The sequence below is a fragment of the Cyprinus carpio genome, chromosome B3 (genome assembly GCF_018340385.1).
Source record: "Cyprinus carpio isolate SPL01 chromosome B3, ASM1834038v1, whole genome shotgun sequence".
NCBI classification, from domain to species: domain Eukaryota; kingdom Metazoa; phylum Chordata; class Actinopteri; order Cypriniformes; family Cyprinidae; genus Cyprinus; species Cyprinus carpio.
Window position 1 is genome coordinate 29,467,188 of NC_056599.1, and position 17,648 is coordinate 29,484,835.

General features: G+C 39.2%; 1 protein-coding gene across 15 annotated transcripts in view; it reads left to right on the forward strand.

The window, feature by feature from the left end:
* The first annotated feature begins 2,778 nt into the window (after positions 1-2,778).
* The window catches only part of LOC109076664 (histone acetyltransferase p300-like), a 43,294-nt gene continuing 28,424 nt past the window's right edge, over positions 2,779-17,648 (forward strand). For 2 of the 15 annotated variants that reach the window (XM_042720654.1, XM_042720660.1), the window contains exons 1-12: positions 2,780-5,078; positions 7,043-7,608; positions 9,414-9,575; positions 10,703-10,943; positions 11,024-11,137; positions 12,030-12,257; positions 12,672-12,780; positions 12,882-13,013; positions 14,580-14,697; positions 16,205-16,373; positions 17,287-17,385; positions 17,482-17,567. In XM_042720654.1, coding sequence (XP_042576588.1) covers positions 4,985-5,078; positions 7,043-7,608; positions 9,414-9,575; positions 10,703-10,943; positions 11,024-11,137; positions 12,030-12,257; positions 12,672-12,780; positions 12,882-13,013; positions 14,580-14,697; positions 16,205-16,373; positions 17,287-17,385; positions 17,482-17,567 — 2,118 coding nt within the window. In that variant the 5' untranslated portion in view covers positions 2,780-4,984. Of the gene's footprint in view, positions 5,079-7,042; positions 7,609-9,413; positions 9,576-10,702; positions 10,944-11,023; positions 11,138-12,029; positions 12,258-12,671; positions 12,781-12,881; positions 13,014-14,579; positions 14,698-16,204; positions 16,374-17,286; positions 17,386-17,481; positions 17,568-17,648 lie in introns of all 15 variants that reach the window. The other 13 variants (XM_042720661.1, XM_042720663.1, XM_042720662.1 and 10 more) reach the window with 11 other exon arrangements.

Genomic DNA, 17,648 nt, shown 5'->3' on the forward strand with positions numbered 1-17,648 from the left:
TATCCCCATGTCGTTCCAAACTCGTAAAAGCTCAGTTCGTCTTCGGAACACAATTTAAGATATTTTGGATGAAAACCTGGAGGCTTGTGACTGTCCCATAGACTGCCAAATAAATAACAGTGTCAAGGTCCATAAAAGGTATGAAACTCCATCTGCCATCAGTTATATGGAGTGACGGGAACACTTTTTGTAAGCGAAGAAAACAAAAAAAAAAGACTTTATTCTACAATTCCTTTGTCAATGGTCTCCTCTGTGTCTCTCCATATCACCCTATGCTGTATATGCTCAGATGGAGTATTCTGACGATGACTTTCATACCTTTCCTGGACCTTGACACTGTTATTTACTTGGCAGTCTATGGGACAGTCACAAGCCTCCAGGTTTACATCCAAAATATCTTAAATTGTGTTCCGGAGACGAACTGAGCTTTAACGGGTTTGGAACGACATGGGGGTAAGTGATTAATGACAAAATTTTCACTTTGGGGTGGAGTATCCCTTTAAGTATTAAATCTGGAGGATTAAGAGCTGGACGTGTCTGGACAGCGTGCAATGTGATCCCTGATAGCCAGTTCACTCCTACGCTAGCTAAATGGTTGTGTTGGGTCGTGTTTTGTATTTGACCTGCACAACTACACTCTCAGAATAAAGGTACAAAAGCTGTCACTGGGGCGGTACCCTTTCAAAAGGTACATATTTGTACCTTATTTATCCCTAAAGGGTGCATATAAGTACCTTAAAGGTTCTTATTAGTATGTAAAGCATAAAGATTTGTATGTTTTGAAAAGGTAGCACCCCAGTGACAGCTTTTGTACCTTTTCGTCTGAGGGCTTATGGGAGACTTTAAATGAGTTCAGATGGAGTAACAAACAGGTTGTTATGATTTAGCATGGTGAACAGCTTGTTTGTGAGACAATTTATCTGTTGTACTGTGAGGGGTTCGATTTGTGTTTGAGTATGTTTGTCTGCGGAGGCTTTTACTGCCATACATGGTGTTTTTTTTTTTTACTGATGTCAAAATAAACGTCTAATTCTTGATTTTGTTGCTGTAGTTTGTAAGTGCAATGCATTTTTAAGCCACGTAATTAGTCAATGAACAGATTTTTTGCAAAAATTAGAAGCTTTTTTTTGATTCAGTACATATTATAAGTACACTTGAAAACTTTAATAACTCCATAACACACAAATTATATGATGTAGCAAATAAGTTATACTAACAAACACTAAATTGATTGGTTATAAGTCACAGTGATTTACTATTAGAAGTAAAAAAAAAAGTAAGTATAAAAACAAAAAAGTTCAAAGAGATTATATTTATGCTGAATGAAGTGTAAAACTACAATTGTATAGTGTATTCACAATACTTCTAGACACTAAAATAGTACTCTAAAAACATCAGTAAGGTTGGAAATGGAAAAACTCATCAGAATTTGTTTGTGATGGGCTGCTGTATTTTTGTGTATCTAATCTAATAAAACTGAATATATAAAAGTGAATTCAAAATATTATTAAATACTATAACACTAGAAATAATACTAAAATAACACTGATTCTTTCAAAGAGTAATATTATTGCATATTAATGTAGTGTATGTATTAAAATCAAAATAACATTTGAAATAAAACAATATTTCAGTCAACATACAGTGAAATAAAAGAGGCTGGACTAGCTGTTCACAACACATATAGACAGAAAAACAGTGCCCTTAACCTCAGTATGGTTAGAAATGGAGATGGAAACTCTTAAGAACATCAGAATTTGTTTTGAGTGTTAGGCTGCTGTATTTTGGTGAATCTGATAACTCATAAGTTGCAGGTTCAATCCCATAAGATGTGAGTCTGAAACTGGAGATGGTACTAATATCTCTAAAAACTAAAGAAAACTACACAATATATTTGAAATTATGTATAAGCATGTTCTGAGTCAGCTGAGCTTGTTTATGTCCAAAAGTACTGTCTAGGTGAGCTTCATAATGCTCTGAAGCAGCTCAATGCTGGACAGGTTACTGAACAGAAGTGGTTTTGAATGCATTTACGAGGCTCGAAATGCCATCTAGGTAGGCAGCTCGCTGGTTTTTGGAGTTTTTGAAAATGTTACGATGCAACATGTGGATAAACTCGGGATATTCTGAGTTTCTGTGCAGCAGAGTTCACTCAGAACACGCAAATGACTACCAAAGAGTAGGTCTAGGTTGGCAGCTCGCTAGAATTCGTTAGAATTTCTCAGCTAAGATGACTTGCAATGCATTTATGCCCTTTTTTATGTGAGCTGTCTTCGAACATGTCAGTGAGGTCAAGGAATGGTGTCTATAGCTAGGCCACTGAACACACTTATGATTCCCAATGTGCTAGCAACATGACCAGCTCCCTACGTTCTGAGCAGAAGTGTCTAGTTAAGGAAAGTTTCTTAGCTGACTATGAAGGTGTCCATGATATCCAAAAATGATTTCTTGCACTATGGTTATGTTCAGTTACGCTGTTGCCAGTTGCTGTCTAGCTACGTTTGATCTGAACAGACTCTTAATGTGCATATCCAGAAATGCTGTCTAGATAGGCAGCACACTAGGTTTTGGAGCTCCTTTAGCTGAATTCTCTCTGAACATATTTATGATGCCCAAAAATGCTGGCTACATAGTCAGTTTTCTAGGTTGCTCAACAGGCTTCTGAGACCCAACCTCTCAGACGAGTTGATTCCCAATGGTGTTATGCCAAAAAATGCATATAAGCAACGTTTTTAAGATGAGCTGACTAGGAACATGCCTATGATGTCCAAAAATACTCTGTAGTTTCGCAGCTCGCTAGGCTTTGAGGAACTGAGACAACTCTTCAGTACGAGGTCTGAAAAAACATCACCGTTTGGTCTGGCCGCTATCAACATTGCACTTCAATAGGGCACTTGACCCCTGGGCTTCTCCAAGGAGGCTGACTGTCCCTTCAGCTATAGCGAAGCCAAGCGAGGCAATATTTTGCAAACCAAGAAGTCACAAGGTGGGCATCATCTCACTAGTGACTCCATCATCTGCTGATGATGCTGGACCCCAGTCGCAACTCCGAAGCAGTACGGAAACAGCGCTGTCCGGGAAATCCCGATCGCCATCTCCCCCTCCACCCCCCTTTACTAATGTTACCGCACCTCCAACCTTCCCTCCCCCAGCCAGAGGAGTAGAAACAACAAGCCGCCATTTTGTTTGTGCGGAGAGAGTGAAGGAGGCAGGAGCGACCGAAAAAAAGCCACTCGAGCGCCCGACCACTGCAACTCTGAGCGCCGCCGGCTCCGGCTCGCGGACCCAGACCGGATAAAACACAAGCCCGGCGATTAGCGGAGGCGACGGAGGGAGATTACAGATTCCCCCGTGTGCAAATCAAAGAGCAGACCGGGTTTTCCTTTCTTTTGCTGTTCTTTTTTTAAACGAAGCGGAGAGGCGGAAGAGGGCAATACATTTAAACGAAGGGAAGCTCGTCAGGGGAAAAGGAAAATAACAGCGTCACGAAGTGGGAATATCTGTGAAATTACATCGCCGGTTGCTGGCGGACGACGGCGAAAGTGGGGAAAATTGCAGGAACTGTGCAAGAGAAGGGATAAATTTAAAAGGGATGAACGCGCAGGGGGGTTCACAGCATCACAAAGCCTATGAAAGGGGTTTGAGGACCCCCAGATTTTGGGGGGTGCAGCTGGCAATATCACCCGGATCGGCAGATGCTTCAGACCCGAAATATTATTGAAGCCCAGCTCGGTTCGGTTCTGTTTTCGACCCACTACTGGCTGTTCCTCTCGCGCTTTCTTAATGCTCCGCAAGGCTCTTCGTGCAGTGACAAATTATTCTTATTTGCTTGATGTGTCAGTGCATTGAAATACACGCATATGCATTGACCAACTTCACTTGATTCCCGTTCTTTAGCTCGTGCACAGCGTACTTGCGAGATAACATCGTCTTGCACTTCAGACCGACTGCATGCATGTTCCGTCCATTAGACGGACACTTTTGAAATCGTTTCTTTGCATGCACGAGCTGTGCGCAGTGCAGGGTGGTCTCGTGAAGCGATGGTCAGAGGTTTTCTGCAAACACTTTTAACTCGTGCAGCGGACACGTTCACACAGAGGGCGCACGAGCCATATTCAGATACGAATGCACAATAAACCATTTGACTTGTCACTTTGAAGTGTTGTTGCAGAATGCTAAGACACGGACACTGAAATATGCAAGTTGTTTGGAATCATCTAAAGTGGTAGCTCGTGCATGCAAACTGAAGTTTGGATGCACATTCATCGCGTTATTTATTCTGCAAAGAGTACTGTCTGATTAAGGATGAAAGCAAACTTTTACATGCATATGACTGTTTAATGATATTTCCAGTATTTATTTGTGCTCTCCATTCATCTTAATTAATTGGGAGGAAATAAAGACATTGATGAAGGAGATTCAAACATCTGTGTACGATGGACTTGCAGTCTTCTAAATAAAGTGATGCAGGCTGAGAATTGCACAGGCTACAATGCAAAGAAAGACACGATTCTGAATCATAGCGTTTGCTCATAAGAGCGAGTTCGGGTTCTCGTACACAACGCCTTAAAAAAAAAAAAAAAACAACAACTAACATTTCAGCTTGCCGCCGACAATGGCGGAAAAGACGGAGGCAAGCAACGAGGATAAATCTCGGGAAAATTGCTCAGTCGCCGAGGAGGCTACGTGAGTTTGCGGCGAGCTTGCATGACCGTCTGTCCCTCCCTTCACCTCCTCCATTCGGAAATATACTTTGAGGAACTAAAGACTAGAAAATCTTAAAAGGGAGCTTTAAAGGTGGACTGAACATTAAAGCTTTGCTTTGCATTGCATTGCATGCATGTATCGTCCCATGAAAAGGAAACGGGAATCCGTCCGGTGCTCGTGAACGAGGAGAGATTTCATTTGCACATCGGCTCGCGACTGCACAGGAAGGGCTATCCTACGCGGGATATATGCTTTAACACTAAACCGGAGGAAAACTATGGCCGATAATGTGCTGGAATCCGGCCCGCCTTCAGCTAAGAGGCCTAAATTGTCCTCCCCGGCTCTGTCGGTGTCCGCGAGCGATGGAAACGGTAAATAATAATGTTTCACGCGCTGCGGTGTGCGGCGGCGAGTCTGTCGCTGTTCGCCTGCATGTATGAAAAAGACGCTCGACGTGTGTTCCCGAGAGCTTTCTTTTGTTGTATCTGTTTGTTTGCATCGTCCCGTGCTATTTAAATAACTTAGCAGGGATAGCTAGCAGGCTAATTTGCGCCGTGTTTTCACTCGAAGTTGATGAGGTGTGTTACAATACTGGTCATCTGAGTGTGCAAAATAGTATGCAGTGTTTTTCCGGGTGTGCGTTACACAAACTTTTCGCTTTGTTCTTCGTTATGAGATGTCGAGAGCAGCGGTTGGTGTCAAAGGTTTATGGGGTGATGCATAGAAAAGAGAAAACTCGACAGGAACATGTTGTAAATCAAGTCGTTTTACTGACACACGGTTGGGAGTGAAGTCTAGAGCACTTTGAGACGCCAGAGGTCTTTCTGTTCAAGTTGGTTTACATGTAGTGCGTACTAAATAGTTGACAAACCAGTGTCTGCAAGTTTCTGATCAACACTACTTGGTTACTCTGTATTTTAACTAGCTTAAGGTGGTTTGCTGGTCTTCCGGTTAGACCAGATGAAAAGTGTCCAAGACCCTTCTAAATCCAGCCTGACTGGTTAAGACCAGCGAACGATTCTAGGCTGGTTTATACAGCTTTTTTACAGCTTGTGTAGAAGTGGAAGTCAGGTCATATTGCCTGAACTCTAGTGGTGCACCAGTGCAGGTTTTTAAATGGCTGATATATCAACAGAGCAGACTGGTTGCTAATGTATAATCTATTTATATGTATGTATAATTTCATAACAGCAAATTAGATCAATTTGAATAAGCATTTTATTTCATAAGTTATTTCATATATATATATTTTTTTGATAACTAAAAACAAGTTTGGGGAAACTGTGGTAAGTTGTGCTACTGTTTGTGTTGTCATCTAGGCAATAACAAATGAGTGTTTGTACAACTAATACTTTAAATCCCATTTTTGTTTTTATTTTTACTGCACACTATCTGCAATTATTTAAAGATAAACTCATAATCTGGACATACGATGATTATTTTAATATTCAAAATATTGAAGTCAATATAAACGTGTTTTTTATTATTATTTTTTTACATGCCAAAAATGTATCATAAAAATTGGCGAAATGCTGTCACTTTTCTAATCTGTCTCTTGAAAATTTACATGCATTTAAAAACTCTCCTTTAAATATAAAATTAAATAAAAACTTTCAGGTATTCAAAAAACACAAAACACTTCTGTAAATCAGCCAAGCATGTTTTGGTTGTTGGTCTATGACCATAATCTCACATTCAAATCCAAATATTGTCTGATTAATTACTTTGCTGATATATCGATCTAATCACTAATGTGTAGACTGTATTTAAAAATTTGCTTGCTTCATATTTAGAGTATGTTGCATTTATCAGTCGTTGGTGCGTTGCTGCTATCAGGATCTGCCATTATGTAGGAAAAGGCCCCCATTTTGTCCACTTGTCCATTGTTATGCCATGCCATGTGTTTTTTATTAGTATGAACTATTAGGACACGCATACTGTTCTCCTGTGAGCTGATAATCTCAGCCGTTCTCTCATCACGGGAGCTGCAATAAACTGTTGCATGAGATTCGTTCAGCGCGAGCTTTGGTCAATTTGTCTGTATTTTTTGCTGTAGATTGACGGACCAATCCATGTATTGTCCAGGCCAGCTAACCTCCCGGTGTATTGAAATTACAGATGTGTTGTGCACTTGTTGTTGTGTTGTGTTACTTTATCTTTTAATTTTAGATTAAATTCTGTCTAAGAACAAAAATGGTTTATTTTGCTGTGGCTTTGCTGGACACATCTCATTTTTTTGGGCATATGCAATAATTATTCTCTAATTTATCTCATTATGAGTGATTTTTCCGTGAGCAACAACCTTATTAAAGTCTTTTTTCCCCCTTTCTTTCAGATTTTGGCTCCCTGTTTGACCTGGAGCATGACCTCCCGGATGAGCTCATTAACTCCTCCGACCTGGGCCTTCCTAACGGGATGGACCCCGGCCAGTTGCACACCACTCTGGGTGGAGGAGGGATATTGGGCCCTCTGGGCGGCTCGGGCCAGGACACAGCAGCCAAACACAAGCACCTGTCTGAGCTCCTCCGCCCTGGCGCCCCTCCATCCACCTCCACGGCCACCGGCAACCCCGGTAACGCACCCTCCCTGGGTATGATGGGAGGTCTGAGTGGCAACCCAGTTACTCAGGGACTGGGTGGCCCTCAACAGCAGCAGCCTGTCATGGTGGCTGGACTGAACCGGGGCATGATGGGCGTCCAGAAAGGGAACGGACAGCCGCAGAGCATGATGGGAGGGCAGATGATGAATGGTGCGCCTAGAATGGGCTACGCCAATGTGAACATGAATGCGGGCATGGTTGGTAACGGGAAAATGCTGCCCGATGCTCTGCAGCAGCAGAACGCAGGGCAGCAGATGGCACAGGCAGCAATGAGACCGCAGCAACCAGGAGCAGTGAACAAGGTAACGTGAACAAATCAGAGTGTCACTATAATAATTCTGTGTGCAACCAATAAACTGCATGCAAAATGGTTTTGCTTCAAGCTTTAAGGTCAACTTCAATCTGTGTTTATATCTCATTATACATCTATGAACTGGTGTGTCTTTGAGTGAAAGAGCTATTTAATTTGGGGTCATTAATATCTTTTGAACTTTGTTCAAGAATTCTGAAAAAAAGGATCACGTTTCCATAAAAATATCATGCAGCACAACTGTTTTCGACATTTGCAGTAAGAAGAAGTGTTTCTTGAGCAGCAAATCAGTGTATTAGAATGATTTCTGTGGATCATGTGACTTTGAAGACTTAAGTAATGATGCTGAAAATTCAGCTTTACCATTACAGAAATTTTACATTTTAAAAATATTGAAATTACATTTAAAATTGTAATATTTCACAAGAGTACTGTTTTCACTGTGTATATGATCAAATAAATGAGCATTTGGTGAGCATAAGAGACTCAAACTTATACAATTTTATGTAATATATATATTTTATTTATTATAGATGCTATATATTTATCATTTATGTACTTATTATAGATAGTTTTTATTATAGATATTCAATTTTTATCTAATTATTAATTACAACAAATATCGCACTTTTATTATTATATAAAATTATATATAAATATAATATATACAATTTAATATTATTTTAAACAAACATAAGTTTTGCTTTTCATTAGACAAATTGAAAAATTGACAAAGACCCAATGAAATCAATAAATAAAGACCACTGGCTTAATTAATTAATTAATTATTATTAATATAATTATTTTTAATACAAAAATTGCAAGCCCTTTTAAGCCTTTCTGTCCCAACTTCCTGCTTTGACTATTTTATGGAACAAAAAGTACAATAACAACAAAAAGTGCCATGTTCTGTTCCTGTCTCACACCTATCAGTCCCAGACCCAAACTTTATGGTTAAGTTGCTTTAGAGAGAACCTAAATTTTAAAGATAAACAAATAGTTCTCAGGATTTATGACTTTTAAAGGCCAAGTTGTCTTATTTTTAAACTTTATAACCTGAAAAAAAAGAGAGACTCGTGTAGTGTTTATTGTTGGTTGCTTGATTAAAAAAACTAAACTTGAAGAATTCTGGTTTTCATCGTCCGAATAGACACATCTGATTACTTATGTTCTTGTGACAGCACTGTATTCCTCTCCTTTAAAAACACAACCCTTTGTTAATTTTTTGTCTTGTAAGACTGTTGTTAGAAATCAGGTAGTGAAATAGACTGTTTAAGTGAAAGAAATCCCTCTGTTTGTTTGAATGCGATGCGATCCTTCACACTGAAACAGACCGCAGTTTGAACAACCTTCTCTACTCCCTCATACGAGGAACTGTGCGCACCATTTTGTTGATTCACAGGCGATTGCACAACCAGGACTGCAGGAAATGGGCAGAAAAAAAGAGGGAATGACATTTTCTTTCTTTTTTTTTTTTTGCTGGGTTCTTCTAGATTTCAAGCTGCTGTTTTGAGGTTTATTTTGCAGAATTGATACCGCATTGTCATTAACATTATGCGTATGCGATGAGTAAACAATGAGAACGTGAGTGTCAAATAGGCTGAATGATTGTTTCTCATCTATTGATGTTCATGTTCTTGTTTTGCTGTCAGCATTCTCAGTTTTGTCAGCTCATCTGAGATAGTTTATGATTCTGTCCAGGATGATGGATCAGATTCTGTCATAACTGAAACCTTTGAGACTGATATACTAGCTCATATTCATTCTTGATTGAAGTTTTTATTTTTTTTCCCTCAGATGGGAATGATGGGTACTCCAGGCCCCTACGGTAGTTCATATAATCAGTGCGGAGGACAGTCCCTTGGGCCTCCGCTCCAAAACAAAGCGGGACAACCCAACAGCATTAACCAGTTTAGCATGGACAAGAAACCTCAGCATGGGCAGACCATGGGTGGCATGGTGAGAGAACTCTACAGAAACTGTCATCGCAAACCACATCCACACACATTCCCTGACCCTCTCTGACATTTTCATTTTCAGTTAGTTTTAATCCTGAAAATGCTTTGAACAGTGATGCACTGCAAAGGAAATTTGTCGCCTAAACCACCTCTGAAAATTCTGGACTCACTAGACTAAAAAACAAAATCAAAGTGCTTCTTTTTTTCTTTTTCTCTTCACTGTTAATGTGTATATAAGCAATTACGCCAGCTTACATAGGTTAGTGTGACCTTATCTAAAATAGTCCAACATTTAATTGAAAAATTACATATTTTTAGAATAAACTTTGACACAGCTCTTGCTTTACTGACATACTTATGTGCAGAGCACAATTACACTCTCAAGTTGATTTTTATGCAATAAAAGTTGTTTACATGGACTTCGTAGTAAAATAATAATTCATAATTTCATACTTGAATCCATATTTAAGTCACATTTAAAGACCTGTTAAAAGTTGCAGTTACGTCAGAACATTTTTGACGGCCATAATTTTGGTACGTCCCTAGTTTTGAATAAATGCTTTTTAAATAAAATGTATATAAAATAATTTCTGTCTAATTTGTTTGATTTGTTCAGTGGTACAATTGCAGTAATCTCACGAACACATTTTACCATATTAAAACTATTCTGCAGAATCTAAACATTCAGAATCTTAAAACATGGAAAAAGGTGTGCAGGTTTTGCATTTGGATCATAGTTTTCACAAAAATCTTAATCAGCACAACCGTTTTCAACATTAAAAATGTTTCGTGAACGTCAAATCATCATATTAGAATGATTTCTGAAGGATCATGTGACACTGAAGACTGGAGTAATGATGTTGAAAATACAGCTTTGCATCACTGGAATAAATTACATTTTAAAATAGAAAACGGTTATTTTAAATTGTAATAACATTTCACAATATTATAGTTTCTACTTTATTTTTGATCAAACAAATTCAGCTTTAGTCAACATGAGACTTCTTTCTAAAATATTAAAAAACAAAAAACTTACCGATCCCATTTTTTTGAGCTAATTCTCTGTTTCTTAACACTCTTCAGCAGCAGGAAGTGTGCCTTGAAAACCCTCTTTCTGTCTGTGTCTAGCAGAGCTCAGGTGTGGTGGGTGGCGTATCGGGCCCAGGTGGGCCGGCGGCGCCCCCTGCAGCGGACCCGGAGAAGCGTAAACTCATTCAGCAGCAGCTGGTGCTGTTACTGCACGCTCACAAGTGCCATCGCAGAGAGCAGGCCAACGGAGAGGTCCGCCAGTGCAGCCTGCCCCACTGCAGAACCATGAAGAATGTCCTTAATCACATGACGCACTGTCAGGCCGGAAAATCCTGCCAAGGTGAGCTTTGCCACCAGTTTATATTCTTTCAATCGTATTTAATTTTCCCACAAATAAACAATGCGTGTGTTCCTCTGCAGTGGCTCACTGCGCGTCCTCCAGGCAGATCATCTCTCACTGGAAGAACTGCACACGGCATGACTGTCCCGTCTGTCTGCCGCTTAAAAGCGCTGGAGACAAAAGAACCCAGCAGTGTGAGTTTTAGTATGCACAAATGCTACTCATCCTGATGTCGTTCAAAATCTGTGTGATTTCCTGTCTTCTGTCCAACACAAAAAAAGATATTTAGAAGAATGTTTCAGCTGTTTTCGCCCATAAAATAAAATTGGATTCCACTGAATTTTCTTAAAGGGATAGTTCACCCAAAAACGAAAATTCTGTCATGAATTACTCACCCTCATGTCATTCCAAACATGCGAGACATTCGTTCATCTTTGTAACACAAATTAAGATTTTGTTTTGGATGAAATTCAAAAGCTTTCTGACCCTCCCAAAGACAGCAAGGTTCCTACTACGATCAAGGTCCAGAAACGTAGCAAGATAAAATAATCCATGTGACATCAGTGGTTCAACCGTAAGCTACGAGAATACTTTTTGTGCGCAAAGAAAAGAAAAATAACAACTTTATTCAACAATTCGTCTTCTCCGCGCAACCCTTTAGTGCCATTTTGGAGAGAATCACATACATAAACAACGTATTCTGTTCTGTGTCAGCAGCACCGTACGCGGATACGCTGTTTATGTTGTTTATGCTTTGATCTGAGCGAAAACAACGTATCCGCATACATAATATTGCATATGTTGTTTATGGTTGAACTGCTGTCACATGGATTATTTAGTGTAAGGACCCTTGCTGTCTATAGGAGGGTCAAATTAATATCTTAATTTGTGTTCTGAACATGAACAAGAGTATTAAGGGTTTGGAACCACATGAGGGTGAGGAATTAATGACAGAATTTTCATTTTGGGGTGAACTATCCTTTTAAGACATTACCATCTTTAATACTAAAATACTACTATATCAACATATTCTAGTATTTAAAGTGTTGTTCGATCTCTCATCCTTTCATCCATTCTCCTCTCTAGCTCTGCTGGGAGGTGCTGGGATGGGCATGGGTGGTTCGTTAGGTGGGTCATTACCCGGTGGTCAGCCTTCAGCCCCAAACTTAAACCCACCCAGTCAGATCGACCCAAGCTCCATTGAAAGGGCGTACGCCGCCCTTGGACTCACCTACCAGGGCAACCAGGCATCCAATCAGAATCAGCAGACCTCTGTACCCGCTCAACCTGGCATGAGGACGCTCAACAATATAGGTGAGAGTTTCCATAAGTTGTAGCCTCTAATTACACGTATATCCGCTAATGTTATTTAAAGGGTTAGTTCACACAAAAAGTAAAATTTTGTTATTAATTACTCACCCTCATATCGTTCCAAACCTGTAAGACCTTCGTTCATCTTCAGAACACAAATTAAGATATTTTTGATTAAATCCGAGAGCTCTCTGATCCTCCCATAGACAGCAATGGGACTACCATGTTCAAGACCCAGAAAGGTAGTAAGAACATCATTAAAATATTCCATGTGACATCAGTGGTTCAACTGTTATTTTATGATTTTTTTTGTTATTAATCATACATGTAGTGTTTTTTCAGTTAGTGCAAAAACTAGTCAGACAGTCTATATCCTTATAATGTCTTGCCTATAATATTTTAAACTGTGTGCACAAGCAGGTGGGAACTCAATGGGAGTAAACGGTGGAGTCGGCGCTCCGATGACGAACCAGCATCCAGGAATGCTGCCTGACGGCATGCTGCACAGGAACATGACACCTCAGAGGTACCAAACATCACTGCGGCTCAGTGCACCAGACCTGGTTTAAATGGATTGGCCAGTGAAAGCTTTATTTTGATGTTTGATGATTTCTCTCTCTCTAACAGTCTGATGAGTGATGGCTCTGGTGTTGGTAACATGGGTTCTGCAGCAACAGCCACACCTTCCTCTGCAGGAATGAGGAAGAACTGGCATGAAGACATCACACAGGACCTCCGCAATCACCTCGTACACAAACTGTGAGTGATATGCTAACACACAGCCTGTCATTTTATACATCTGCTATAAGAAATAGTAAAAATATGTTTGGGAATACTATATTTATGGTAAATTAATGAAAATGAGGGTGGCTTCAACACTGAATAATTACTAGTTAGTAGCAGACGTTCCTGCTTGATCACTGTTTTCAGCTGAAATAGGTGGTGGATTACAGTATGCACTCTCATTGGCTGTCGGACGAATACCATCGCTTCTCATTCGCATAAAGACTGATAAAACTGTCACTTTTGCTCATGTCATCAGAAAGCACCAACTCTCACTGAAAATTAATAACTGTAGGTCGCTTCTCTGCTGCAAATCACTGTCGATATCGACACATCACTTATACACATTACTGTTCAGTGAATAGAAAGTCCAAAACAGCATTTATTTGAAATAGATATCTTCTGTAACATGATAAATGTCTTTACTGTTATATTTGATCAGTTTAATGCATCCTTGCTGAATAAAAATGTAAATTTCTTAAACTAAATTTTTGAATGATAGTGTACATTTTTACAAATGCATCTATTTATACTTAAAGGGATAGTTCACCCAAAAATGAAACTTCTGTCATTAATTACTCACCCTCGTGTCTTTCCGAACCTGTAAGACCTTTATTTATCTTCGAAACATAAATTAAGATATTTCTGATGAAATCTGAGAGCTCTCTGACCCTACATAGACACCATGGCAACTGACACATTCAAGACCCAGAAAGGTAGTAAAGACATTGTTAAAATATTCCATGTGACATCAGTGGTTCAACTGGAAATTTTTTTTTTTATTTTTTTTCACAAAAAGTATTCTTGTAGCTTTCCTAAAATTACTGTTGAGCCACTGATGTCACATGGACAATTTTAATAATGACCTTACTACGTTTATGTGCCTTGAACATGTCAATTACATTGCTATCATGAATTATACACGAAATAAAAGAAACGCTACCTGAAATAAAGTAAACAAAACGAAACCTTTTATTTCAGCTAGCTATCAAGGCCACATTTCTCAATTTCAAATTGATGTACTAAAATAACTGAAATAAAAATTCAGAAAAAAAACTGTATAGACAACAAAAACAAAAACACTATTTAATGAAAAAATAAGTTATTTAAAATGTTAATAAAATCTATAATAGAGTCTCACACCATGTCTACACCAGGACACAACAGTTGTTGAGTCACGCTGCAACTGCTGAAGTCTGTCTACACTGGACGCGACAAAGCGACCATTGCAAATAATTTTAACTTTGTGTCAGGACGTCAGAAATCGAACGAGGCATCAGTTTACTGTCTGGGGTTTGTCATGCCAAATAAATCACTGATTTATTTGAAATTGCTCTTTATTTGAAATTGCACTGATTTAGTTGAAATTGCTCTTTGTGAACTCGCTCTCCATAAAATGATTTAAAATGATTTCCTTATCTAGAAATCACACAAAACTAAACTGGATCACTTCACTGTCTGACTTCATGAATTCATTCTGTTACTTGGGTCTTTGTGTGTGTGTGTGTGTGTTTGTGTGTGTGTGTATGTGTGTGAGAGTAGTGTGCAAGCTATATTCCCCACTCCAGACCCTGCAGCACTGAAGGATCGGCGGATGGAAAACCTGGTAGCTTATGCTCGCAAAGTGGAGGGTGACATGTACGAATCTGCCAACAGCAGGGTAAAAAAACGCTTGAACATAGTATCATGTCTGTGGATTATATTTGGTAATAGAGCACTGCACGGGCCTCAAATTTAGGCCCTAGCCTGGCCCTGGCCCGATATGCTCAGACCCTAGCCCGGCAGAATTACCGACCCGAGCCCGTCTTTTTTTCCCCTTCTCCCAAAACAGCTTATACTACTTTTTCAGCTATTAAAATAGTTTAGTTTTGTATGTAATAGCAAAGTGATTATATTTCATTTTGTTTCGTTTCGTTTTTTTATGAAGTTAATTTAGAAAAAGGTTTGGAGCATTTTTTGTTTGTTAAATATAAGTTTTTGTTTTTTTAAAGTAACGACCAAGTGGCCAGCAGTAGACAGTCAGCCTATGTTTGATAAATTAAGCTTTCTCAAATCATCACAACTTGCCTAAAATAAAATCTATAGATATAAAACAGTTCAAGCATATGACAATGTTTAAATGTTAAACCTAGGTAAATGAAGTGCACTTGGCAGCGTGATCACTTGCATTTTTTTTCAGTGAATGCGCCGTAATTTTTGCTCATAAAGGTAAGAGTAATACATCATTCCTAACTGTAAATGGTCTACTTTTATTTGCGTGCACTCACAATATCAACAAAAAGTTATATTTTCTTTATAAAATAAAGTAAACAATCATGTTGCGCTTTCTGCCGTCTCGTCATGAACTGGAGCGCTTCACAAAAATGAACCGAAACTCAGCGAATACATGCCTCACAGATATGATAAATGTATCTGTAGAAAGCTTTAAATTACTACTTAACGAAATAAAACAAAACTTTCATTATAATCATAATCTGTAAAGATGCACTTCTCTCTAAAGGCGCGTCTAATGAAAAGGTGGCGAGTGGGATCGGCAACTTCATCCTTGCGACAGACGCAAAAAACTCTATTTATTAGAAAATAATTCAAATATCACCTTCCTCTTTTCCCCTGACACATTTACGGTAATTACTTTTGCCAATGCTTTGCAGCAAGCTTAAGCCTATTGTGTGCATTTGAACGCAGAACTCTTCAGCTGTTTTGGCGGCACGCACCATCACAGTCGCGGTAGCACAGACTCGTCCTGTTTCCACCAGCGCGGCAATTTTTTTCCATCATTATTTAATGGATGTATAAATAAGGAGAAGCCTAAAACAGGCCTGAAGCCCGGACCACAATTGAACTATGATGTGAAAATTGTCCTGAAGCCCGGCTTGAGGTGTGTAAAAAAAGTCGGGGCCCGTCGGGCCGGGTTGAAATGCAGGGCTCTATTTGGTAAATATCTAAGTGAATCCACAGAATCACCTGACTCTTTACATTTTACCCATGACTCAGCTGTCCCAGTCTAGCGTTGGACAGAGCGCTGGAAAACTTCGTCCTAACCAGGCGTGATATATCCATTAATTTTTCTGTCTCCACTAAAAGCTGCATGAAAAACACTTTGAATCGAAACATGTTTAAAATGAATTGTAAGAATGATAGTCCTTGTGAATTTTTAACTTTTCCAGGCGGAGTATTACCACTTGTTGGCTGAGAAGATTTATAAGATTCAGAAAGAGCTGGAGGAGAAGAGGAGAACCCGACTGCAGAAGCAGGGTATGATGCCAGCTCAGCCTGGCATGCACAACAGTGCTCTACCTCAAGCACCAGCTGGCATGAATCAGGCACCGCTGCCTAGTACGTACACATACACACCTGCATAAACTGGCCTTAAAGGAATTGTTACCCAAAAATGAAAATTTACTGAAAATGTACTGATCCGTAGGCTAAGCTGGTAGATAAGTTTCTTCATTGGAACAGATTTGTTGAAATTTAGCATTGCATCTCTTGATCACCAATGGATCCTCTGCAGTGAATGGGTGCCGTCAAAATTAGAGTCCAAACAGCTGATAGAAAACATCACAATAATTCACATCAAGTAATCCACATGACTCCAGTCCATCAGTTAATGCCTTTAGAAGTGAAAAGCTGTGTATTTGTAAGAACCAAACCCATCATTAATGCGTTTTAAATTTAAAATGTCACTTCTGGCCAAAATACAAGACCATAATAGCACTTCCTCCAGTGAAACTGTCCATCCTCTGTTGTCCTCTTACATTAAAATGCACTGACATGTCACCAGTATCCACCAGCTGTTTTGAACCGTTTTCATTTTTCTCCTGATTCAGACAAGATTACTTTTTCACTGAAGTAAGCAATATTATGGATAGATGACTTGTATTTTAGCTGGAAGTAATTGTTTAAAGTTAGAAACATCTTGATCGATTTGTTTATTATAAACACGGCTTTTCAGTCATGTGGCTTACTTGAGGATTATTGTGCTGCTTTTATAAGCTGTTTGGACTCTCATTCTGACGGCACCCATTCAATGCAGAGGATCCATTGGTGAGCAAGTGATACATTTCTCCAAATCTGTTCCCATTTTTGTCTACATCTTGAATGGCTTGAGGATTTGTACATTTTCAGCACATTTTCATTTTTGGGTGAACTACAGGTATACCTTTAAATTTAAACCAAACGTCTTCAAGTACAAACACACGCATTTAAATCAAACTATGCTGTTTGTGATGGTTGTTCTGGTCTTTCCTAGATGGTCCCCATTCGGATCCGTCCCTAGTTCAAGCCGCTGGACCCAATCAGATGGTCAACCGCATGCAGAATCCTGCTGGTATGGCACACTCACTAAATGGTCTGTAGTTGATTTTTAAAAAAATATATATCTATAAATAAATCCCGATTTTTGCGTTATTGCCTTATTTGTAACATTTTTGCAACTCTTGTGCAGGTATGAATCAGTTTGCCCAGGTGGGAATGCAACAGCCAATGGGACAAAGGAGAACGCCGCCCCTGCCAATGCCAAACCTCAATCAGGTATCATCACTTGTGACCTGAAGAGGGACAACTAATTTAACTGATTTAAGTGTTTATTTCATTTCATTTATTTATTTATTC